General features: G+C 30.8%; 2 protein-coding genes across 2 annotated transcripts; both read right to left on the reverse strand.

Annotated features, from left to right (window-relative positions):
- Positions 1–3,054: 3,054 nt before the first annotated feature.
- On the reverse strand, positions 3,055–6,962 carry LOC128174001 (uncharacterized). The gene is made up of 6 exons (XM_052839651.1): positions 6,645–6,962; positions 5,354–5,457; positions 4,702–4,871; positions 3,919–3,989; positions 3,542–3,641; positions 3,055–3,296 (listed from the first exon to the last, which is right to left on the reverse strand). Exons 1-6 carry the CDS (start codon positions 6,960–6,962, stop codon positions 3,055–3,057), a joined length of 1,005 nt encoding a protein of 334 aa, XP_052695611.1.
- A 1,026-nt stretch (positions 6,963–7,988) lies between these two features.
- Positions 7,989–26,690, reverse strand: LOC128174002 (aggrecan core protein-like). Its single transcript, XM_052839652.1, has 6 exons — positions 26,367–26,690; positions 24,921–25,020; positions 22,274–22,453; positions 21,689–21,756; positions 20,767–20,872; positions 7,989–9,071 (listed from the first exon to the last, which is right to left on the reverse strand). Exons 1-6 carry the CDS (start codon positions 26,688–26,690, stop codon positions 8,821–8,823), a joined length of 1,029 nt encoding a protein of 342 aa, XP_052695612.1. The 3' UTR covers positions 7,989–8,820.
- Between the last annotated feature and the right edge of the window lie 164 nt (positions 26,691–26,854).

The raw sequence follows: 26,854 nt of genomic DNA on the forward strand, positions 1-26,854 counted from the left end.
TCGTGCACATCAATGTTAACACTACTCTGCAATGAATTTTATCGGTTATCTAAATATAAAGAAAAAAAAGGGTTATAAACTATTAATGGTTTAGATTTATTTAAACCGAATTAATCAATTTAAACCAGTTTACATAACGTTTAATATGGAATGCAGAGGAAAACATTAATACAATCAATATGATATCTAAATACATCGTATATTTATAGAAAATATACCCTTTTCCGCACTGTGATATATAAACAGAAATTGCGCCAACCCATGGATCTAAACCCTAGGGATGTGATATAAGATTCATTTTATACCTCTCTCCGGGAATCTTCGGATATTATATCACACCCTTTCCGTTAATTATCGGCTATTATGACGTAGACTTCGGTATGCGTCGTTTAACTCCGATCTCCGAGTATGATGTATAATAGTACGTCGACGTCAACTTGGTATATAAACAGCTGGCGCAGAAATTCCAGGGATGTTTTTTAGAGATGGAATATATAGACACGGAGTTATTTGTTAACAATTATCATTCATCACATAATGTTTTCTATTGTTTCTCTGATATTTTCTATAAGTATATGATATAAAACTCATAACATAGCAACCAAAGAATCCAGATTTCCTAGAAATTAATTTTCAAAATATTTATTAAAAATATTGAGCACTTGTTTAAATATTAACCTTGCAGTGTGAATATATGACCTAACTGTGCCGATTGCGTGTTGGAAAAAAAGATCGCTTACTTTTATCTTATGTAAACAAAGTTGCTTTTAAAGTTTAAAAATACTGACTACTGTATTTAAATATTATACTTACGGAACAAAAATATCACTGAGGTGGAATAACACACCTGAAAAACGTCACTCGAATTAACAGTAGATTATTTGATTATGAAAGACATTATGATAATAAACTGTACATATGTCAAATAAGGGAAACATTTGCAGTTTAGAGATAAAAAATGAATATCTAAAAAATTCAATTTTTAATTAGTAAGTAACAGCAAAAGTCCCCAATGGATTCGAACTCAGGATGTATGGAACACAAGCCCAACACTTTAACCACCCGCCTATGATGTAAGGTACATGTTGCCGTCGACAAAATCCTTTTAATATAACAAAATGTCGTTTCGATCAGAGGTCAGCCATTTTGTGACGATGTGTTATTCCACCTTAAGCAGTGTCAATTGCATATTTGAAAAAAAAACCCCAAACTTTTCTTGTAGAAACAATGTAGATTTTACAGTTGAATCTAAAACCCAAGTGATCTTTTTGAAGATTTTTTCAACAGAATATGAAATTACTTCCAGTCAGTAAACAAATCGATAATGACGATTCCAGTGCAATACGTAGACAAAGGGAAATAATTTTACTTACTTGCTAAAGCTTAATAATTGTATTCCATACGCTTAGATTTAAGCATGCATTTAAGTCACGTTTCCCTGTTACTATTGTTGAATTAAAAAAATGTTATTTTGAGTTGGATCGTAAGAATTTACTTACAGACGCTAGAAATACATGGATCCTGAGAGATAGACATCAGGCATCTGAATTATTAAGTTCAAATTTCGATCATTCATAAATAATAATATATCATAAAAATATGTTCAGAATTTTGAACTATGAACGTGGCGTTGAGACCTTATTTTACAGTATTATGTTTTTTTTCCGATGTTCCCGATGTGTTGTATTACAAGACAATAAGACAGTGTAATAATTTTGACTAAAGTCTAAGATTCCTTCATGATTTTGTGTCCAGATCAGCTAGATTAAGTGATGTAGCCTTTATACATCAGGCTTAAGGACAGAAAATACTTTTATTCATTAATAGCAATATAGAGCTCAGTCGTTAAATTATGTATACAAGGTTTTTACTTACCAGTTTTGATAATACCTTGACCTTGCACCATTTGCCATCACAAAATTGCTATATTATTTGCAATATGCAAATTGCCTTGTGATTTAAATGAATTGATTTTAGAGCTTGTAATTTATCTAATATAAAAAAAAATTCTTGGAAGGGATATTTTAATTGTTTTGTAAACACTAGGTTGGTCACTTCTCATTAACTGCATTTTGGATTTCTTTTCTTACCTGACCTGGACAAGCACACCTTTTTTATCTTTCTTCAGCAGAATAGACACAGGGATCTCTCTCTCTCTCTCTCTCTCTCTCTCTCTCTCTCTCTCTCTCTCTCTCTCTCTCTCTCTCTCTCTCATGGTCAATGATTAGGTGATTTTCTAAGATTGGGTTAAATAATTGAAAAATTTGCAAGAAAAGTATGAAACACAGAGTGAACAACTGATTTTCTGACTATTTATGGCCTCATGAGAAAAAAATATTCATATTTTTGTGAAAGTGAAAAATCATCATAAATGAATAAAAGCAGTTTTATGAATTACATTATAAACAACACCTATTTTATATTATTTTTTTTCATACAATACGTTCATTTTTATTTAAATTATTATGTGAGAGGTAATCGAAAGTAATAGAAAAAAAATTCAATTATTGTGAAATTTGTACCTGTAATCGATTAAAAAAAAAGAAAATGTAATAAAAAATTTCTTCTGTTTCTGACAATTACTCGAAAGAAAGTAATCATTACAATCAATTGTGATTACTCAATTATGATTACTCCATGCCTGACAATAATGAATATTCAATGTCGAATGAATCGTTTTCACCCGTTACATTAGCAACGTCAAGTAAAAGCTGCAAACAACCGGTACAATATTAGAACTTTTTTTTGTTTTTGCTTGTGTCGACGGTAAAATGATTTCAACAGTTTAAGTGTATTAGTAAGGAAAAGACATGCTTTTGCGAAAATTGAATTTTGCTAACCACCTTGTGGTTTTGATTATTTGTCAACAAATTTTCCTCAATATAATCTATAAAAAAATGGCTTTATAGAGATTTAAAAGTAATTTGTTTTGTGTTGCAATATAATCCGTTGAAAAAAACCCACTAGAAAGCATTTTGAGGTTTTGATGAGTAAAAAGTTGAGTATTGATGTAAAACGTCGATTGTATTATTGCATCTGCATTTCTGCTGGTTTTTACACCTTGAATTTTTTCTCACATATGAAAGGTAACTTTTGATTGCAGTTATTGTCATTCCAACGTCCACAATCCAGCCTTTGAATAAAGTGTTCCTGATTTCGATAATTGTCAGGGTTTAGGGGATTCCAGTTTGTGTAATTCACTTTTTCTCCACTTTCACTCCAAATAAAATACATCTTCTTTGTTTCATATCTTCCGCCGGCCCAAGCTGTATAACCCCCGTTACTATTGCACCTGTCTGTACGATCAGGTAAAAATACTTTGATAATTACCATTGTCAATTAAGTGTTACAAGTAACTCAACATATTACAGCAGAGCTATTAATGCATATTTTACAGGACTTATCTCAAAAATCGTACTTTTTTACCGTTCTGATTATTATTTTTATACTATTATCCTCCAGCAATAGTAACATGTAACCTTTGAGACATATTTCTTAATGTTTGTGTGTTAAAGTACTCGTTTCTTAGCGTTAAAATTACCTGATGCATCGTTCAGTTTTAGAAATATATCATGGAGCCACGCCTTTTCCTCTCCTGAGTTTATCTCAACAAGATAAGCATTTCTAACTTTGCATTGTTTCTGAAATATAAATATGGACAAATGGCGTTATGTTAGGACTAATGCTGAATTTTATTTTTATGCTGTTTTGGCAATACTTGATACCATCTGTTAGGCTTTTCAAGACGTAAGAATTGTAAAAAAAAAATAGCCCCCCCCCCCAAAAAAAAATAAATACAAAAACAACAAAACATTCTTTTATATCTGCATTTTTTGTCAGACTCGTCTTCAAATGCGGTAGCCAATTTAATACCCTGTGCAAATGTTTATGTATTAATAAATATACGTATGAACGTACCTGTGCATCCTCCCATGTCTCAATTAAATCAGAAGAGAAGCAATATATGTGGTCTTTATGCGGCAACCATTCTAAAAAGTATAAACCAGCAAACGGGTTGGCTAATTCAAGAAAGAAAGACAAAAAAAACCCACTAACGAGTGCACAGCTGTTGAAATAAAAACACTAACCCGAGAGTAAAAAGAAATGTAATCTGTGATTTTACTCTTCTTTGTTTTATTTTGCTTAACCAAACACGATTAACGTTGATGAATTAGGCACTAGGCTATACTTTTGATAAAATGATATTGTATTTTGAATCTAATGAAAATGTAATAATCAAAGGTTGTCTGACAATATTGCCCTGGCCACCTTTCTTCACAGAATATAACTTGTTTACTGTCCTATTAAACTATAAAAGGTTTTCTATACCCTTTTCTTGATTGTAATATACATGTTTACTTATTCATGAGGGAAAAAACTGATGTCTTTGGCCTTATTTATAAATTTTCAGCCTTAATTCAGATAATTCATTTTGAACTTTAAATATTATTCGTATGTAGTATATAACGCACACCTTCTCGTTATTAACGGATGTATTCCTTATAGACCTATGTAAGGTAAGTTTTAATTATTGTTTTTGAAATGTATGATTTGCTAATTGGATAAAAAATATATATTGAAACTTATAGAAGTAAAACCGATATCTGAAATCATTATCATTTGACATGAAATTTTTACCAGTACATGTACCTTCACAATGTATGTTGTAATTTACATTTTATATGATATTATTATAAGAACCTTCACAATAGATGTTGTACTTCCAGTGACCGTCCGGTGTGCAGATCAGAAGTTCTGACCCAAACTGAATATAGCCTGCAGGACATGAGGCATGCATTCTTCTACGTATACCAATGGCGTCCTCACGCGCTGTACCACTCAGGTCTATGCCTGTTTTATTCGGAAACCCATAATCTACAATAAGTTTTACACATAGGATCATTTCTATGTTATTTATCCAATAAAGCAGTGCCATATCACCTCATCAAATTGAGATCTAATTAACACAAGATTAATAATTCAACATTACGTGATTAATTACATTTGAAACATTTCAGTTTTGAAAGAGTGTTCATTTTTAATGAAATATAAGATTAATGCTTCTGAAGTGCATATGCTTTTTGCTGTTAGGCAATAAATACATTTTATCATGGCCTTATAAATACTGCTGAAAATATCAGTCCTATCTTGAGACAAATAAACTATAGTATGTATTGTATAACATTTTAGTTAAGTGTTTGACATTTCATTGGTACTTTAAAGATATTATGATTTATATACGTATAGCATGATTGCCTTAATTTCATATCTGTATATTTTTTATTTATATACGTTTATGCAAATGATCAGTTCCTTTTGAAGCTAAAAATCTATTTTTGTCCATATAATTTTTCACATTGACAGAATGCATTCAAAGAACGTGTCCTTGGAATATTTCTTGTGTCTACATTTTTTGTTCACGCTACAGTTTGAATTTAAACAAGCACCTGCTGGTTCCTACAATATCGATGACACGCAACGTATTTATACAGCAATAAGGAAAATAAGGTAAGTCATCATTTACTGGCATATGACTTGCATTTACCTTTAAAATAGATAAAGCACTTAAGCAATTAACTACTTTAAAAAATGAACTAATATTTTAGGCAACCATTCTGTCTTTCATAAAAATGAATATGTGTCATTTAATAAATAAAAGGTTGAAAAATAAAACAAAATAAAGAACTAAATTCAATCATGCACTTAACTGTTAATTAAATTTCAAGATCCATATCGCTTTTGATAATAAATGATTGAGTGTTACTTTTATTCATGCAAAAACAACATTCTTACAATCATGAGTTAATTTAAAAAATGATGTGGCATTTATTTGTTGAATTACAACAAATCAAATTCAATATTGCTTAAATTGTAACAATCAATTCTCTTTATAAAATAAGATTATAAAAAACATTACTACAAACTAATATGCATGCATTTCTTCGATATTATTTCCCGTACTTAAGGTATCCGACACATACATGTATTAGACCTAGATTTAATGAATCTGGGTGCATAACAGATATGTATGGGCTTCATACTTAGTATACTTGAACACAATTTTCATGTTTAAGTGTCATAATGTTAGAGCAAAATGTGTCCTAATATCAAATGACCTTAATGTTTTCATTTTCTTGAAGAGTTGATCCCATTAGCTTTTAATTTATAAAAAAAATAATTCTAAAAAATATATACGGTATAATTTTTTCAATAGTTTTTGTATTCCTAATGATGAAATGCATTTTACCACCGAAGCATTCATTACTATTCTTAATATTTGTTTTTTTATTTTAAAAAATGTGTTTTTACCCATAAACATTAATGTAATCTTCATTAATCAATTACTGCTTCGTTATTCATATTTTTGAAAATTTATATAAATTAATATCAGAGTATTTATACATGATGGATACTAAAGGGTAGAAAAATCAGGTCCTATTATGGATCGGACCTTAGGTGAGAGAAGAAAATTGAATAGGTAACTTGCGATGAAAACAAGAACACTGGAGCGGTAAGGATAAGGTGAGTAAATAAACTGCGAGGATGTGCGATTTTACCTGAGTTACCTGAGCTTAACATGCGATTAATTTCACGACACGGGGACTCGCAGTAACTAAGTGCTTTTCTGTATAACCCGTATTTACCTTGGGCCAATGCTCCTTTTTACTGTAGACCCACCCAGCGGTGTCTTCGTACTTAGTGCCAGCTGTTGTTTTATTCTCAAAATTGATTTCACAGAAATTAGCCCCTTTGAAATAGTTGACAGATTTACACCGTGGCGTTACGAGACATTCGATAACACAGTCCAAGAAACTCAGCTCTGTGAAGGATTGGATCATTGTTCCGTCCAGTCTCTGTCCACGCTGAAGCTTAGAGAAACCCTGCTGTAGATTGCCATTATAGCATTGTACAAGAATATGTATCAGAAGCCACATACATCTAAAATACTTGAAGACCAACATGTTTCTATTGTCAGTATCGAAGAAATATGCTGTTTATAGATTGAACATCAACTTATAGACTTCCTTTTTTAGATACACAATTAAAAATAAAATATGTATTAGTTTGATATCGTAAAATTAAGGAAGTGCCAATCGAATAATTATAATTCATACATCAGGATAGAGTATGCTTCAAGTGTTATAAATGGTCAAAACGTCACGTGCATATGATAAAATAGAGACACAAGAATTTTCTAATTGAAATAAAATCAATTGGCGGGGTAGGACAAATTCAAAGAGGAATATTTCAGTCATTTATACAGAGATGGCCTTATTTTATTAGTAGCTTGTCAAAGAGCACCAAAATTAATCTGTTATCTTATCATCTTTTATTCATAAATTTTGGTGAAATATAGTAGTTCGGTTAACAATTTATGACTCGGATGTTTTGTGTCCGCCCCGTACCTGGTGCGTGTATGTTTTTCATATTGATATATTTGTGTACAGAGACAATACAACTGATTGTTCAGGTGAAATGTTCAAGGAAAGGTGGTGGATAATAGAATTTCAAATATGCAGTATACTTTATATTTCAATCAAGTTAAATGAAATCAATAATATACACGAATGATTTTCTGTTAACATGCACTTCATCTGCAAGCAGCACACAGATGATAAACATGAACATGTATATCTTACCTTTGTAAAAACATGAAAAATCAGGTGTGGTCAAGTAACATTTAAATTTTGTCTATTAATTAAAATTATTATTAATTAATTATGTGATTATCTCATAATAAACTTCGATTTTACCAGATACATATCAACAAAAGATAAGCCGCAATAATTTTGACTTCAAAAATTATAAACAAAATATCGTAATGTGACACTTTCTTTAGACCCATTATACCTTATATAAACTGGCGAATCTTGCTAAAGACAAATTATGATTCTGAATTTCTTTAAGAAATCAGTCACAATTAAATTCGTTAATATTTCTTCAATCTATAACACATGAGATAGGTGATACTAAATCCTTTTTATTTATTTTTTTTTCTTTGTATATTTTATTCTCAGATACAAACTCAAACTGTGAACAAATATGAACAGATTATCATTTTATGAAAACAATGCAATAATCTTATTTCTGAAAATCATAATAAAGTCAGGCGTATTTCAAGACAAGAAGTATTCATTTCTTCTCAGTATATATTTACTCAAGTTAAGTTAATAAAAAAAAACTATTTTTTTTTAATTCTCCAATAGGTGAACGATATAATAACATGAACATAAATCATATCAATCTGAAATTAAGATATCTTAACAGTTTCCTGCATGCAAGTATTGATGGGATATCGAGAAGTGTAAGTTCAAATTTAAAACGTTAAAACCGTTGTAAAAAATGGTAAGCAATATACATATGAGACAATATTAACATTTAAATATATCAGCTCAGAATCTAGACAGAACTACAAGCTAAATAGATATACATCATATAACGATTTGTTTTCCATTGTGTCCATATTCTATATGTGCGCACGCGACATCAATGTTGAGATATTATTGCAATAAAAGATGCTTGAATGTAGTCTTTAATCTTTCTGAAAGATTGTACATATCACATTTTAAGATTAACAGATCGCCAGAACTATCTAATTGAAAATTAAATTCCACAACTATAGAAAAATGTTACTAGTACGAAGAGAATATTTTACCAGAGGACAAATAACGCCCCTGTAAATAGGTGAAGCTTACAAAGCACTTCCCATGGCAAGTGATTGTTATTGACAGTCTGATTTCAGAAGCTACTTATAAATGATTATTTGCTATCTCAAGGCTTATTGATAAATGCTGTCACTTGTGTTAGCTTTACTTCTGCTTACTTGTTCAAGACAAGCGTTTTCTCACAGATAAAAGATAATTGATCGCTGCAAACGTAATCACTCCATGTTCCATCTATTAGAAGTCGAATACAATGTTCGTTGTCACGATTATTGTTTGGATTGTTTGGGGCCCAGTTTACAAATTCAACTGTGGCGTTACTTCCGGTCCATATAAAGTTGCCCTCCTCTGCTTGATCCGTACCACCTGTCCAGAGGGAGCCACAACTAAAAAGACTGTCGCATGTTTCTGCAAATATATGAAGAAAAATTGCTTAAGGTTTAATCAATTTTTTCATGAAATAAATTACTTGCCAAATTATTTATTTTTATTTTTCATATTCGTTGGCATCAGTTCTTGTTGGTTTTGTAAACATTACAGTTTCAAAGATAAACTATGATTTCAACATGTACTTGAACATATATAGCATGATTTAATTTTACTGATTAACTTATAAATAAAAGACAAATTAAATAAAACAGTATGCACTGTACATGTAAATCAAGGATTTTAGATCTATTTTTTTAAAGGAAAATGCAAGACGTGAAATAAATTTTCAAAATTGTGGAATTCATTTGGATTATTTTGCGAGATGGAGAATTGCATATCCCATTTTCTTTAATAAAAATTTTATATATAAGTTTAAAAATTCAAATAAAAAATAAGGTTTCATTGGGGATTGAAGCCTGGCCGCTTGAATTGATGACCACTCTCTTATCCAGTAGGCTATAGACGCTTATGTAACAAAATGTTTTTGATTACATCACAATTCTGTTACAGGAAAATGGTTAGAACATTTTTAACATTTACATGTATGTGAATTAGTATTATTTTGATAATGATAATGTAAGTAACTTTTCATATAGTGTACTGATATAAATAATTTTTCTTGTAAGTAATTTTATAAAGAAATTGATTTTGTTAGATTTTCAATTATCATAGAGATTACAAGTTTAGCTTTTTAAAAAAGCTTACCGTCTTTAGAGCAAACTCTTTTTTTTTTTTTTTATAATTTATTTCTTTTTCAAGGAAAAAACATACAGAAAAGACATTCAGTCACACACACATACACACCCACACTTATGAAAAAACACCTAAATGTATTATTTAGTGGTTACTTGCCTACATAAAAAGAAAAAAGAAAAAAAAGAAAGTTTAAGTGACAAAACAGAAATAGAAAAAATAGTCATAATGAGAATAGATTAGATGTCAGCATCAAAGATACATTTCCAACTATCCCATAATTTTTCAAAATATTGTAATTTACAAGTTTGTACTGCAGCATATCTTTCAATATTGTATTTTAGTTTTAAATGACAAAGGAAACCAATTAAACATGGAATCTTATTTGACATAAGACAACAAAATATATATTGTTTCATATAAAGAATTATAAAATTAATGACTTTGTTATGAAACGACAATGGAAGTTGGCCAAGTATAATATTAGACATATTAAATCCGACTCTTTCAGAGGTCTTTCTGTAAATGTATAAACTAAGTTCACTCCACAGGGTATGTATTTTCTCACAAGAAATAAAAACATGTATAATAGTTTCAACATTACTTTTACAGAACCCACATATGTCAGTAATTTTGACATTAATTTTTTTAAGGTAGAAGCCAACTGGAAGAATTTTGTGTAAAATTCTAAATTGAAGCCATTGTACAGAAGAATCTTTGGTAGTATTAAAACAAATCTTAAAAATGTCACATATAGTAAGATCTTCAACATTATAATCCGTTAGATCTGTTTTCCATTTGGTTACAGCAATTGGAACAACTACATTTTCATTCAAAACATTATAAATAATTTTTGTACACTTTTCATGGGGTATAACTGTTTGGAAAAAAAATGGTATACATGGATTAGGGTTTCTTTTAACAGAAGTCCTGTCAATATTAGACATTTTGAAAAACTTAAAAATTGCTGTTTTTACACTATTGTATTGCATTGTACATAGAACCTTGAGACTGTATTTACATTTAAATTCCTCAATATCTAAAAAATTACAATTTTCATCATAAAAATCTTGAATAACCTTTACACCGGTCTTGTACCAGGCTTTAATAAAAACATATTTATTTGCTATGTGTATATTTGAGTTATACCACACTGGAGTATTTAAAAAATTATCTTTTACCTTTGGGTGATTCTTATAGGTAGTAATAAAACATAACCATGAATTTAACACATCTTTCCAAAAAACATTGTTTACCTTGTGTAAGCATTCAATTACAAAACTATCACCAAAATCAAACAATTTCTGTAAAAAATCATTTCCATAAATGGTAAATAAAAAATCCATCCAAGGTTTGTGTGCTTTTGTAAGCCTTTTAATCCAAGAACACTTAAGAGATGTTATAAAATTGTTAATGTCAACCATTTTTAACCCTCCTGACGAATAGAGCAAACTCTTAACAGCAATAAGATATCAAAGACAATTTAATTTTTTTTTATATACATGTCGCATTCTTCTCCATGCAATAGCGTATCGAACTTTTTTTTAAAATATGTGCTTAAAATTGAAAATTATTTACAACGTGTTATTTATATGAAATCGACTGTAGTAGAAAAAAGAGATCTTAGGAAGGGTTGAATCACTGTAGTAAAATCAAAGTTAAATTAATACAACTCCATTCAGTATAATTCAGTTTTACTGATATTAGTTTCACCGTATCTAATATACAAACTTGTTTTCTGATATTAGCCATGCCGTATGCAATTTCATTGGTATTTGTATAATCAGAACAAAAAGAAAAGAACAAATTATTTCAAAAGATGTAACAGAATATTGCTTTTAACTAGTTAACAGAAAAAATGAAAGCCTGAATTTTAATAAGAGCCATTTTTATTGTTATTTCGTTTTCTTACTTTTTAAGATTTGAAATCTACAACAATTGTTAAGTCGTACGTTAAAACGATCATCAGAAAATTACCTCCCTTGTGCCGAACAGTATATCAACCAATGAAATAAATGTAAATTTTCACATCATGTATTTTCTACCAATCACAAAGGAGAGGAAGTACACAGTCCGGAGACTGTAAATTTTTTCAACTCTTTATACCGTCTTCCAAGGAAGACGGTAATAAATTTCAGACAATAGCCATTTTGTTTGTGACCATTGCTGAGGCCAGTTATGAGTCGAGAAAACTTTTGTAAGTAAAATAATTGCACTGCTACTATATTGTATTGAATTGTATTGTATTGTATTGTATTTTATTGTATTGTAAAGTTCATTTATATCAGTAATTATATCAAAGTAATCATTGTATCACAGATGAGAGTATATGTTGAAATTATTAAGAAAGTTTACAAAGTTTAAAGTTTTCACAGTGAATTGTACTCATGATTTGAATACAGACTAATATTTGAAAAGGGTACAGTGATATTGATTTTACATATATTTTTATACAATTATAAACATGCATATTTTGCATAGTTTCATGTTTAAAAGGTTTGTTTCAGATATTACCTACCAGTGCAAGTAATTGTACAGTTGTGTATATACAGTTCCTTTCACCCTTATTTAGGGTAGGTACTTGTGTACTTGAGAAATTATTAATCATGGCATTTACACATTGTCAGACTATATTCTTAATATTCAACATTGCAGTATTCAGTATTGTAATAGGTATATTTCTTTTTATAACCATGAATTATAAAATATAAGATAAAGGTTGTAATTAAAGTAGAAAAACAATTTATTGTAATTGAACAAACACATTGTATGTGTGTCATTATAGTAATTGAATTAATTGTGATGCATTATGATTGTGAAGTTTATATATGTATTATGTTTCGTAGGAGCGTCACCATAATATTAACGGTTTTTACAATAGTTAATAAACGAAGTACATATACCATACTCGTTTGTTGCAATTTTATTATTGAGTCAGACATTAGATCAATTACTTTAAATGAAATGCATCAGATCACAATTTCTTTGAAATACATTTCATTATAATTATAATGACTATTATGTTTGTTTACAAATATTATTAAATAAATAACAATTTATCTTGTCAAATAGTGACTAACAATACACCTAACAAAGAAAAATTCCAAAAATAATTCCTGAAAACTATTTACTGCAGTCAATTTTTAAGGCAAGTTTAAAAACATTAAAATAGCATTTATGACATTTAACACACCATAGATTTTTTTAATCATCATCAGTTTTTACAGACGTGTTGCCAATCAGAGAACCTTATAGGTATTGAGTACATGTCCCTGGTCTGATATGTCTTGAAAAAAATCATTTCAATTTTTACATAGCTTTTTTAAATTCATTTATCACTGCTATCAATAATTATTCCATTACAAAACTTTAAAAGCTTTCAGATGTCCAAATTGTACTTGAAAAAAAAAAAACCGAGAAAGACGTCTTAAACTCATATCAATTTGTTTTTTTTATTTTATAAAATTCATTGAAAAGGGTACGTTTTATGAAAACATTATAAACTGTGCTAAAATATAATTAAAATTCAAGTTAAAAAAATTATCATTACTGGCATTGTTATGAGTTAAATTCATTACAATGCAATTGCTTGTAAATATGGATGCTTTACACCGTACTCATCATTGCTTTAAAAATGTTATAATTGCAGTTCAATACCATAACATACTATCATTACCCCAGGTTTAGCAATGAGAATGCAACTAGCAGACATACTAAACAAAGCAGTCAACGTTCATGTTTTTTATAAAACAGTTCATTGCAATATTATATAACTCATTAATATATATTTAAAAAACCAGTTTGTTAAGTGGCTAAGTCGATTAAAAACATTTTCACATTTTAAGCTAAAAAATAAAATAAAATAAAAACATTAAAAAAATAAGATTGTAAAAAATGATTTTCTTAGACTCGTAGGAATATTTAACAAACATTAGAATTTTGCTTAAGGATGACATTTACTCAGAATGAAGTGTTATTTTTCTCTTAATAAAAAGTAGGTCAATGACCTACTTTTTGAGTTAATGGCCATCGAAAATATTTTGAAAAAAAACAAGAAAAATCCCATAAAATTGTTCACTACGATTGAGATTTTCTTAATTATGAAAATATTAAAAATCGTTAAACACTTTAAAAAATGAAATACAGTTTATGAATGCTAGAGGCACTAAATTGATACAAATCATTAAAAGAATCTGGGGGAATAAGCCGTTGCAAATGCCCACGACCTTACAGTATATACATATACTTTAAACAGGCAAATTTGAAATGACAATCACGTACTCATTTAAAGAGTTTAAATACAAAAATGTTGATTACTTTCTAAAAATATTTTATTTACTAATTTACATCAGTCATCATATACAACCCCTAACGCAGGGGAGTCGACAAAGAGTATGGGAGAGTCGATTCCACCATTTGTAGTAGTCGATTTTTCCGCTTCGGAAACAGGAGGAATTTAGGTAACACCTTTTGTAGGTATTTAACACAGTTTTTCCAAAAACAAAATGAGTGGCGTCGGAATCAAATTGAAAGTGGGGGGGGGGGGTAGACTTGTACAAAATATTGACAAGCAAAAAAAGGTCTTTGGTATGTATAAATTTGCCAAAAAAATTAAAAATAGCGCCCCCCCCCGGTTCCGACGCCTATGATATATACCACACGGAAGACAGCGGTAGTCAAACCACTAACGTATAACAAGGGGACTTGTTATTCGTCACTGGTCATACTTTGTGTTGGTCATTGGTCCGAGTGGTCTATGTGTCTTCTGGTACAACTACTATGCGTTTTCTTTCACAACAAAACACGCATTTGTAATGTGATTTTCCTGCCGATACAATTCGAAGTGAAATACATGCCTAGTTAATCGTTGAATTTTCATTAGGAGCACACTGTACATTTGACTTAGCTTGTATTCTGCATTTTGAGCACAATTACATGCTTTTGTCCAGCGTATGTCCCTGTTGTGTTAATAAGCCTCTCAAGGATTCAGAGATGGAAAGTTTTATCTTGCCATTTATAGTTTCTTGCATGCACAACAACCATCTGTTTACAATATGAAATCGTGCAAACTTGAAGAGAATAACAAACATTTCATATTTTATAAAAGTAGTAGAAAACGTATATTAAATAATTTCAAGTTATTATTAGCAAATTTTTAATTATTAAGAAAAGAAAAGAAAAATACATTTTAACAATGTAGATTATTAAGTATAAAAAGAAAATTACATTTTAACAATGTATACAAAAAGATAAACAAAACTAGAGCAGAGCTCGTGGCAAAGCCACGAGTAGGTCTTCCGTTGTTGCTGCGAGATGAAAATTTATATGATTTGGTGTCAAACGATTATAATGACTAATGACTAAAATTTCACTTCTGCTTTTGTTATAAAAACGTGCTGTGATTGAAAGCCTGTATAAAGACAGGAAGAAAATGTTTTAGAAAAACTATTTGTCGAACACAGTTTGTGTAATTGTTTTGAAAACTCTTTAAGGCCCTGTCACACAAAGTTGCGTTCCCAGTGCGTGTTCACGGCGTTGTAAAATTAATGGAATCGCCGTAGGATCGCAAGGAAAATTCAGAAAGGCGTTCTTACAGAGCTCCCAACTACGTTTCCACAGAGTTCTACTTGGCGATTGACTGCCCTCCCGCTAGGTATCCGCCGAGCGCTCATGACGTGCTAGGAGTTTTTACCGCGCATCCACAGCGTGCTCTGCGCGCTGACTGCGTGCACGTGCGCTGTTGGAGACTTTACGGCGCTATCATGGCGACCTTACTCCACTTCTACGGCGTGTTTATCGGAACGCAGAGCCACGGCGCGTACAGTGTGCATGTTCAAAGTACGCGCCGTTGCATGGCGTTCTAAAATGTTCTAGGCTAGGATATCCCACCGCGGCGAACGAAGATACCGTTGAGTTGTTACGGCGCTGTAGAAGACTCTAGTTCGTTTACCATGGCGTTTTACATTATTCAATTACGCAGCGGGATCGCTGTGAGGACGAAGCTCCAGTGTGACAAGGGTTTAATCAATGAGAAGTTTAATGGCGAGTTAAATTTTTCAGGGTAGCATAAATTGTTATATAGTACATGTACTCATGATTCATGTAAGGAAATGTAAGTAAAAACGTGCATAAAAAACACGTAATTTCTGTAAATAAATCTTTCTAATTTTTTGAAGACTATGTGCAAGTTTGAATTTGTTTCGTGCTGTCAAAATTTGGTAAATAGCCAAAATTGATGGCATCTATGAAAATTTATTCAGGGCTGATATTATTTGATAATACGAGTAGACTTGAACATTTAAAATAATAATCAGCTATCTAAGATCATCGGGAGAATTTATGCATAAGTGAGCGTCTAAAGTTTACTCCTGATATACAGACACCGCTATGTAACGTAAAATTTAATAACATTATTTACAATAATGAATATTACTTCTCCCTACGATGCAATAATATTCAAAATCCCTATTTTTAAGTCAGCTTTTTCTCCTTTATCGGATCAACAGTTATTCTCTCGGAGAAAGTTTACGGATGTATTTTTTTTTAAAAAGGAGAAACTTCAATAAAAATAAGTGGAAAATAATGGTGTTACGGTTTTTATTTTCAGTTAATTTAATTAAATGTGACAAAGGCGCATATTCGGTCGGATTTTTGGTAACATGTACATGAAGTAAATTTGATGCAAGTTCCATGTTTGTTTTTTGTGGTTTTTGTTTTTGTTTTTATTTTTTTTTTTTGCTTTTTTCTGCTTTATCATAAAGATATATAAAAAAAAATATGTACATGTCACAAGCAATATTTGCCTTCTCTATTTATCTTGTATTTTAATAGATTGGGTAATCATTGAAATTGTTGACCTTAAATTAGTATTCCACTGGCTGTAGCTAACCTTGTAAGTAAATTAAGTTGCATGACATCCTCATACCACACAACTTCAATAAAACTTTTTTTTAAAATTCAATTTTCATATAATTAGCAATAAAGAAAATCCTCAAGAACACATGTCCATCTCACTGAAGTGTAACTTTGAGAAGCGCATATTTTTTTTGGAGGCAGATATGTCGCTATATTATAGTCTGTAAGTCAAGTAAACTAATCTGTCCTAACTTGCAATACATGTAGTCGTATTTCATAACAGCTTATCCCAGGAAAACAATTATAATATATATTATTCTGTTCATAACTATATATAATAGAAGTTTAGCGTGTTCGACATGTTAATTTATTATAGCCACGTTCTCAGATTACGATCCCGCACCTTTAATGTGAAAATGAAAGTCTTGTTGTTTGAAAATTGACCACTTTGAAGAAAGCACCCTTCGAACTGTTAATTACATAAGAATTGATGATCTGCAGCCATAAATAAGCTAGGGCTATATATGTTCTGAGCTTTTCGCGCTGTTCAAAGTGACACAAGATTTTCGGTAGCACGTGGCGATTGAATTTACGCAATAAAGAAAGTTGAAATTTACAAAGACTGACCGAATAAAAAAAAGGTTGAGAAAGAGAAACACGCTCAGAAGAAAATGTTACACATAAGAAGTCACTATCAAATGATTTTCGACAGATCTGGAATTTAAAAAAAAAAGAGCACTTGGCAGCGGGGCGGTGGGAGGGCAACACAGAAATAAGTTCGTTTTCACAATGAAACACTACAGAAGTTATTAATATGTGACCGATAGAATCTAAACAAAACTTGTTTCAAAAATCATGTGAATATTCTTTAAATAATCACCGAATGCCTTAATTCAGGGCATTCTCTTATCGTGTCAGCACCTACCGCAAACATGGCACTTTGATCATAATTTGATTTGATTTTTTAAATTACCTTGTACGCTGTCGTATAAATCAATGCTAAATCAACTGTACGAGTAAAATAAATTTATCGGTTCATCTGAAACCAATATAATAGTTTAAAACATAATAAAAATAGTTGCGTTCGTACAAAATACCAAACATGCACGCGTGATAAGGTACATGTAGAGGTCACTTGCGCGGGATCTCCTCGGCCATGTGCGAGGGATGATCATTATTTAAAGGTTTTAATATTTGTGTTGTTGTTTGTTGTTGATTGAAAACATTATTTGTACAGTTTTTAAAACATTTAAGACTTACAAACCAACCATTCAAATATGTCTCACGAGTATTTCCGATTTGGAGTAATATCGCTTTTATTAATTTTCAGAACGACTTTTTAATTTACTCTCCAATGTTTAATTTAACTAAATACAAAATGAACAAACTTTTATAACATATAATTAAAACAGTGTACAGTGTATTAACGGCTATATAAACTCAAACACGTTCATATTCATGTAAGTGTGCGGGTGCGAATCTTGTGTATTAGATAACCGTTTACCGCTAGGTAGTGCAGCCGTGGATGATTTCCTCGGCCGCGGGCGAAGGATAGATTACATAAAGGTTTAACGCATACACACGCACAGCTCAGAACCTAGGAAGATTTGAAAAGCTTGCAATTTAATGACTAAATTCTATCAAATAGAAATTCTTTTTTTTACTTAAAACCCACAATTGATATATATGTCTGATATTGCATTATATTGAGAATGGCATTGCTTTTATTAATTAACTGAACGATTTCTTAATTGACACCCTATCGTTTATCCAATTGAAGAATAAACCTTTATGTGTAATCAAAACTGAAATAATTCTTCAGTTCGCAGCTAGATTAACTCATATATGAGAGACGCAACTCTCGTGTATTAGATAACCGCTGACCGCTAGGTAGTCCAGCCGCGACCATGGTGACCGATTTTCTCGGCCGTGGGCGAGGGATAGCTTACGTAATAATACACATCTCTGATTCAAGGTGGATTTTAAATGCATGCAGTATGATAACTAAAATGTAATGCATAGATTTTTTTTCAATAAGTATTTTGTGTTTTACTAGAAAAGAAAAAGAATGTTTTGTTTTTCGATTCTCGTCTTTAAGGACTGTGCACTATAAGAACTAAACAACAATGACTTTAACTTCTATAAAAAAAAAAAAAGCATGTGTTCTAATTTTTTTCTCATGAATTAAAGCCTCCCGTATAAACCATCATACTTTCTGTGGTAACTTTTTGCCAGTTTTACGCGCAAAGACTTTCGTTAACTTGCCAAATGAAAGCAGGTACATGTTAACATGTAAAGCTTTTTACACTCATACTACACAACTCACTTACAAAATAACATTGTAACAACCTTTATGAGATCCCAACAAACAACTTTTCCAGCGACAGCAATATCGAAATCCTAACCGTTTTTGAGTTATTAAGCAGAATCTTTTGAGGGCTACTGGCCCTTAATTTAAGGGGCCAGCCCGTTTTTATTGGTGTCAAATGAAAGCCCTTGTTCTATATGTATTTAGGAAATATTTCAAACTTCAAAAGTTACGAAGCTAAAACATGAGAACAATTTCGCTATTTTTAAAACATAGATTTCGATTGATTAATTCGAGTGGAATAATTGGAAGAAACTAAAATCCAAATATCAGAGGACAATATTCAAAATGTCAATAATAAAGATTTTAAACTATAAATTATTTGCGACGGACCATTTCAGAACCTTTGTCTGGAAACTAATGCCCCTTAAATTTTAGAATAAGGGGAATAACTCAAAACCGGAAGTTGCGATTTTAATTTATTTTGTGCTCTAGAAACCTAATGCAATTATCAATATACCGTGAAAATTTGAATGAAATCAGATGACAAACAAAAAAGTTATTGAGGATTTAAAAACGTCTAGAAGAAGAAAAATTATAATGAAGAAGAACCATCAGAATCAGTACAAGGTCTTCCGTTGGAAACGGAAGACCTTAACAACCCAAAACGCGTACGATTCGAACACCCGCTTTTACAGTGACATTTGTTTAAAGAACTCCTCGCTTACCACTACACCACTGTATCGCTTGTTTAGAGGGTACAATATAGCTGATTGTATTGTTATCAGTATTACGCAAACAACTGGACTTAGCCATTTAAAGACCAATCTTAAAAATTAAAAGAAGAAAACCTACTTTTTACCATAGAGTGGGTTTTCGTACCATTTTTTTTGGAAAATCGAAAAAGATAGACGTTAATATGTGTTATCGATATTCGTTCTTTAAAAAATGGTACGATGACACACTACATGAAAAAAACTAATTTGAACATCCGATTTCTATATCATTTTGTTGCCAAATTAGCATATAACTATTTTGTTGTCTTAATAACAATTAAATGTGAAGTTACTTTTTGTGGGTATGGCAGCACTGGATGTATATGATTACATATGTTTAATAAATGTAACAAAAGCGCAATTAGTTAGAAAAAAAATGTTAGTTTTTTTAATGGACTTTTGTGGTTTTTTGCCTCGGCTTATTCCCCCAGATTCTTTAAGCAACAGTTTTAACAAATATTCCAGGTCGAATTTCCTCTATCAGTTTTCAAATCCCTAACCAATTTTGCTCAAATTTTACAAAACATTGAATGATGTTAATACAAAAATATTTATGGTATTAAACAACTTATATTAAACTTATTCTGTCGGCAAAAATTTATATGATGTCAATGATCAAAATTTTGAGATTAATGTCTTTTATCGTGTTTAAGCATTTTTCAATATTTTCGCAATTCGAGCTATACCATTATTCAAATGTATAAGTGATATAAAACAAACAGAGAATGTGCAAAATTAAATAAACTTAAAAATATAGTCTTAACTTTTAATATTAGAGTAATGCTAAAATGTTTTAGCGGAAACCAAAATCTACAAAATTTAGTCCGAATTTTCTCTGCTAAAAGTATATGTTTGTTTGAGCCTATCTCATAATGTATAAGATATATCAAATGTTATTTGAATGATAATTCATTTCATAAATACTTTTGTGTTTAGAATAAATTTTGCTCATGACATTGATCTTTATAGCAATCCAAATTTGAGGACTCAAGCCCTGAGTAAACAACACCCTTAATTAAAAAAAAAAATGATTTTTTCTCACCTTTTGACCCAATGTCTCGTTCGACAAAAGTTTTTACGAGCCAATCATTTTCAAGCGCTGTATCTATTGTCACCAAATACGCATCATATAAGGTTTCACAATATTCCTGGAAAAACAATAGACTTAAACCCAGATAGTATGCTTACGTTGGCCCAACGCTGGCTTATTGTTGTAAAGTTGGCTACATATTGCTGTTGGTAGAACGACGTTGAAAAAACACAAGACCAATACTATCAATCTACTGACAATGGGCCAACGTCACGCCAACGTGTTGGTGCAATGTTGCACCGATGGGCAAAATTACATTTGTCCGATGTTATTTTCTAATATTGGGCCCACATAAATAATAACATCGGACCAACGCTGGGCCAATATAAGCTTTCTATCTGGGAAGCAGTCTTAAACATGTGCAACCATAACAAAAGAGTCGTATTCATAAACGAAAGCAAACCCATTTAATTCAGTTTAATCTTGAAATGATAAAAAATTGATTTTTCCAAACAAAGAGATTCTTTTAAATTCAATACATCCATCAGTCTATCCACTTCTTATCAACTTTCGTCATCCCTCCGGAAAACTTTAATCCATCCTTTTCAATTTTTTCCATTCTCCCATTTAATTATCTCAGGGATGCTTAATTAATATTGAGTTAGGTGGTACTAATATATATATATATATATATATATATATATATATATATATATATATATATATATATATATATATATATATCTCATATTGAAGTTTCAAGAAAAGGGTTAAAACATGAAACAAAATAACCAAAAATAAAATCACCAAATCTGTTTCTTTGTAAAAAAAATTATAAAAAAAAAATCATAAACCGATAAAACTATGTTAAGAATACGTTTATTAATATACAATCCGTTGCAAAATATGTCGACGTACTAGACGATAAACATACCTTTGCCGTGTCCCAAGAAACCGCCTCCGTGAAGTGGTAATAAATATGATTCGAATATTGTAGCCATTCTTGTACGAAAAACACAACAGCGAAAAAAACCATTAAATTGTGTATTTTGACACTTATAATTATATATATTGATGAATAAAGAATTTCATACGACATGGACTATTTTTTATCATATTTACATAATATGACTATAAACTTGATGAGTTAGAATGTAATACTACTGTGAACATATATATACTGAATGGAACAACGCATATAAATTCGATGTAGTGAAGTATGTCTCTAAAAATTGACATTTGTGAGGCAGATTTGCTTAATTTAATTTAAAATTACTGTTGATACAACGCAGATTAATATCCTATTTAAGCATAAATTACTGAGTTATCTTTGTCTTATTAAACAAATTAATTATATGAAAATGAATTCTGACCTATTGTTTTGTAACTCTTTTTTATAGATTATATATTTGAATCGCAATTTGTTAAATGATATTTGATAAAAAAAATTCATTAATATCATAAAATTATCTTATTAAATAACTAGACGATTGATTAGAAAAAAATAGAATATGTTTACCTCTATCTTCACAATGAATGTTGTATTTCCATTCGCCGTTTGACTGACAGATCAGTCGTCCGGAACCAAACTGGAAGTATCCGTCAGAACACGAGGCGTGTATCCTTCTGTGTATACCAATGGCGTCCTCACGTTCTGCTTCACTCAGATCTAGTCCCCTTTTTACTGGTATCCCGCAATCTAAGATATTCATAAATAGACTGATTAAAGACTTTCTATATAAGATTATTTCTAAATGCTCAAGTACGTCTCTTGGTTTGAACGCTTAATTATTTAGAAACCTCCTGATTTAACACGTAAGACTTCATGAGCGTTCGTAAGCATAACGCTTAATTTAACATTCGGATACTTTTCGTAGCTTCCAAAACACTTGACATAACGATTTTATATGGAATAAAATAAAAATGAATCTAAAATGTCTGTTCGCGGGTATATTTTTGCTTTTTAATTGATTGAATCTTACTTTTCTCTACCTTATGGCGTCATAATTAACTTTGATGACACGGTCTACATTTCTTTCCATAGTTTTAACCAGGCCGAGTACAGTTCGAGTACGCACGCTTTCGCACAGCATTTCATTTGCATTGGGAGTCATCTTCTTGCTTGGTTGACGCCATGGACTTCTGGCCGCGGGGCGATAAAGCTTAGACGAGCTCACTTTTGATCTCAGTCTCACTTTAACGGTATATATATTTGTTTGTAAAAGTTAAAGGGTCCATCATGCCTAGCCCTCTGTCACGTTTTCTTACCCCGAGATGTATTATGTTTTAAACATGTCAAATCATAAAAAAACATTATCTTGCAAATATGAGAAACTGAGTACACAAAAACGAATGTTGAGACCGTTTTTTATTGGTCATTTGATGCCTTTTAGCAATATCTTTAATTCATGTGTGGAGCAGAATAAAAATTCCTAGGGTAGAAGTTTGTAAACAAATGTAAAATATGTGCAAAATTGATACATTTCAAGTAAAATCCCATAGGATCCTATCAGATACTAGTAGCGTCCTGAAATTCTCTATAAATGATTGGTATTATAATACTCTATTTGACATCACTGAACAGAGGAAGTAAAAAGTTTCTATAATGAATGTTTTTGAATAGAGTGTAGGCATTTTCGAGATATTCTATTTGTTAAAAATGGACAAAATCCCAACATTAAAAACTTTTTTTCTTCTTATGTCATAGAAGCGACGATTATATTTTTATTGTGCCTGAACTATTGTTACAAAGTATTATTTTAACATTTTGAATACTGAATACTGAATATCATAAACCTGTAGGAGCTTTTCCTTTACTAGATCTTTACATTAAGGGAATTCACATCATAACGTGAAACATTAATAAACGCACTTGTTATTTATACAAACACTCACTGGGAAAAATTAAAAAAAAATGAAAATAACAAACTAAAACTTTGGGACGATTTCTTCAACATTTCGTTACTGATATGCTTTTAATCAGTAACACAAATAAAATAGGACCATAATGATTGAAATCAATTTTCAGTGACGAGAAGTCAAATTATTAATTTAATATATTTTTTTTGCATTTGGTATTTTTCTGCGCATGCTTAATACGATGGACACTTTTTTGAAATCTATTGTAGTCTTTGGTGATACATGTAGTTTAAAATAAATAGCACTAAAAACTTCCAAAATGATCTTAGAAAAAAAATCCCAGCCAGAGCGATTAGAATAATAACATCTGTATTATTTCTTTTAAGATACACTGTAATAGTACGTACTTTAGATTTGCTGTTTAATTTGTTCTCTACATTGTTTTACATATTAAGCAATTGAAAGAAAACTTTTTTTCAAAAATAAAATGTTTAACTTCTAACTTCATTTCTATCGGCAACTTAAAACAAAGAGCTCTTAGCAAAATTTAATCAAAACAGAAATGTTTCTGATATTTTAAAAAGGTCGTAGTCACGAGTCGCATTCAGAGGCCATGATCAATACATCGTTTTTAATCATTTGAAAGCTAAGTGGTAATCAGTCACCCCAACGACAGGACAAATAAATGTCCTTATTTCATAAAGTAATTATATGTGAATACATTATCTTGGGAGAACATTAAAAGGTTTTGTTGAGTGTATTCACTAGTGCTACTTAATTCAATACTATTAATATTAAGTATCAGAGTAAGTATAAGAAATGCACGTACAGTGATCGTGATTTAGTAGTACGTATGACGTCATAAAAGACATTAGATATTGCAATAGTGCTGTTAATTGATGTAGTAAAGATTGAAAGAAATTTACTCTATTAGAGTATTTTTCAAAAATTAACAGAGTACTGTTTTCGATGTATTTAAACATTTGAAAAGCATTAGCTGTGTTGTGTATTAAAATGGTCATATTTTCTTTCGTTTGTTCATTTAAGTATGATACATGGGTGATTTGAGACAACATCGTTTATTTCTTCAAGGTGTAAATGGTAATGCAATCGTAATAACTATGTCTACCTTAATGTTTCATATTATAAGTACATAGGAAAAACTTCGTAAAATGCATAACTATTGATAAAAATCTCATGTATGCACCTTAATTAGCTCATTTGCACGCAATTTTCAATTTATGTCAGCCACGTAAAGGTACATTATTGACAAAGAACTTGACAAATTACAATATTAACGGAAATACCTGAAAGAACACAATCAACAGTTTTGTCTTCGGTGTATCTTTTGTGTTTACACGTCTCGTTCATGTTGCAGCTTGAACTTCCACACGCCCCAGCAAGCTCCTTAAACAGAAGACAATAAGAAAAGATCCGTGTATTTATTATTTTTTTTATCTTTTTCATGTTTGTACTCCAAAATCCATTAATGTTATCAAAATTGATAATATGTTGAATAATTTTTCAAAATGGCAAACAAAATGCGCTTTTTAAGGAACTTCACTACACATAAACTTATAATAATTTTGACTCTACGTCCCTAAATGGCGCTAAATGTTCGGTTATTTTTTGTTTAAGTCAACTTACATGGTCATATCTCAGTTGTTAAATTATCGCAAGCGAACCGCATATTATGAGTTCCAATTCTACAAAGATTTCGCTCATATTGATTGAAAATTGATATTCTTTGTGTTTGTAGGTAAGATCTATACAGGTAAGAGTGAATAAAATGTAATTTTACAATCAAATGAAGTGGATATTATGTAAAATACCTATGAGACGAGACAAGCTACTGACAAGCAATTTGAAAAGACAGGGATATATACAGTATTTTATATTTATATTTTCATAAATTTTATGGTCGATACAAAAACACTAGACAGCAAACACAATCTTACACTGGGTCGCATGCTGACAGACGTTTTTCACACTTGCTATCAGGTCATATTTTTTCACCTAATTGTCAACGGACTTTTTCCGTTTTTTTCCATTCAACAAAGAACACCCGGTGGTTGAGATCGGTTAGCAGAGGATGTTTATTCCTCTATGACATCTGATCTTACCTCGGGTTTTTTTCAGAGGTCCATGTTTGCTCTGCTCCTGCTTTTTTTTTTACTTCGGACTTGTGATTTAAAACACTTTTTGTTAGCAGCACATGTCATGCAAAAAAGTGTTAGCGACAAGCTGTATCAGATCCTTCAAAAACACTTACTAATGCCTTTAAAGAGATTATACCAAAACTCTAAATACTACCTCATGCATAAATGTAAATACACAACGTACAGTGTTTCATTGAAGTTGCTGGTAACATAATTGTAGATGTTAACTTGGAATTCAGTATTCAATATTTAAACATTTTACCTATGGACGTTAGAGAACGTTATGTTCCATGCGCAAAGGGAGTTTTTAATCTCACTATCAATATTTTAGTTATTTTAACACCTGCTGATCTAACATACACTTATTTAAAAATGTGTTTAACTTACGTAATAATAAGGGATCTCAAAATATCACATGTAAAAATTAAAAGAAAAATCAATTGAATCTTACTTTACTTGAACACTAGTATATAAACAAGCCTTTTTTCAATTATTAAATCTCAACGATTTAAGCAAAATATTATAACACATTCAAGATTGAGGTTATTTCGTAGCACAAATAATGTTTTCATATGAACATTGTACAATAATTACTTTAGGCCATTGCGTCATGTCACTGTAAATCCATCCAGAAATATCCAAAAACTTAGTTCCAGGTGCAACTTTGTCACCGTAATTGATTTCACAGAACTTTGCTCCAGTGCAGTAATTGACTGAAATGCATCGCGGTGTTACCAAACATTCTATAACACAGTCAATAAAACTGAATTCTGGGAACGAATTGACCATGCTCCCGTCCAGTCGGTGGCCATATTGAATTTGAGAAAAGCCTGGAAGTAGGCTCTCGGAACACTCTGATGTCATAAGGAGCGAGGAACACAGAAAGAAAATACGCCCTGGGCCATGTATCAACATCATTGTACTGTTTGAGCAGATCTAATAAAAGGAGAGTAAAAATAGACTAATTCTAATTATTGAGTGAACGCAAAAAAATGTTTTTGCCTTCAAAGAATAGAAAATGCACTTCATTAGCAAAAGGACAAAATAATTTATTCAAAACTGATGATGTCTGAAGAATATCA

The sequence above is a fragment of the Crassostrea angulata genome, chromosome 2 (genome assembly GCF_025612915.1).
Source record: "Crassostrea angulata isolate pt1a10 chromosome 2, ASM2561291v2, whole genome shotgun sequence".
Lineage (NCBI taxonomy): Eukaryota > Metazoa > Mollusca > Bivalvia > Ostreida > Ostreidae > Magallana > Magallana angulata.

What these genes read in the sequence shown, in the direction of transcription:
- LOC128174001 (XM_052839651.1), bottom strand. Translation starts at nt 6,962, where the DNA reads ATGTTGGTCTTCAAGTATTTTAGATGTATGTGGCTTCTGATACATATT. An exon ending in AGACATGGGAGGATGCACAG is followed by an intron (nt 3,642 to 3,918) that starts GTACGTTCATAC and finishes TTTATATTTCAG; the next exon opens with AAACAATGCAAAGTTAGAAA. An exon ending in AAAACTGAACGATGCATCAG is followed by an intron (nt 3,297 to 3,541) that starts GTAATTTTAACG and finishes CTGATCGTACAG; the next exon opens with ACAGGTGCAATAGTAACGGG.
- LOC128174002 (XM_052839652.1), bottom strand. Translation starts at nt 26,690, where the DNA reads ATGATGTTGATACATGGCCCAGGGCGTATTTTCTTTCTGTGTTCCTCG. An exon ending in TGTTGATTGTGTTCTTTCAG is followed by an intron (nt 22,454 to 24,920) that starts GTATTTCCGTTA and finishes TGAATATCTTAG; the next exon opens with ATTGCGGGATACCAGTAAAA. An exon ending in ACGAGACATTGGGTCAAAAG is followed by an intron (nt 9,072 to 20,766) that starts GTGAGAAAAAAT and finishes ATATATTTGCAG; the next exon opens with AAACATGCGACAGTCTTTTT.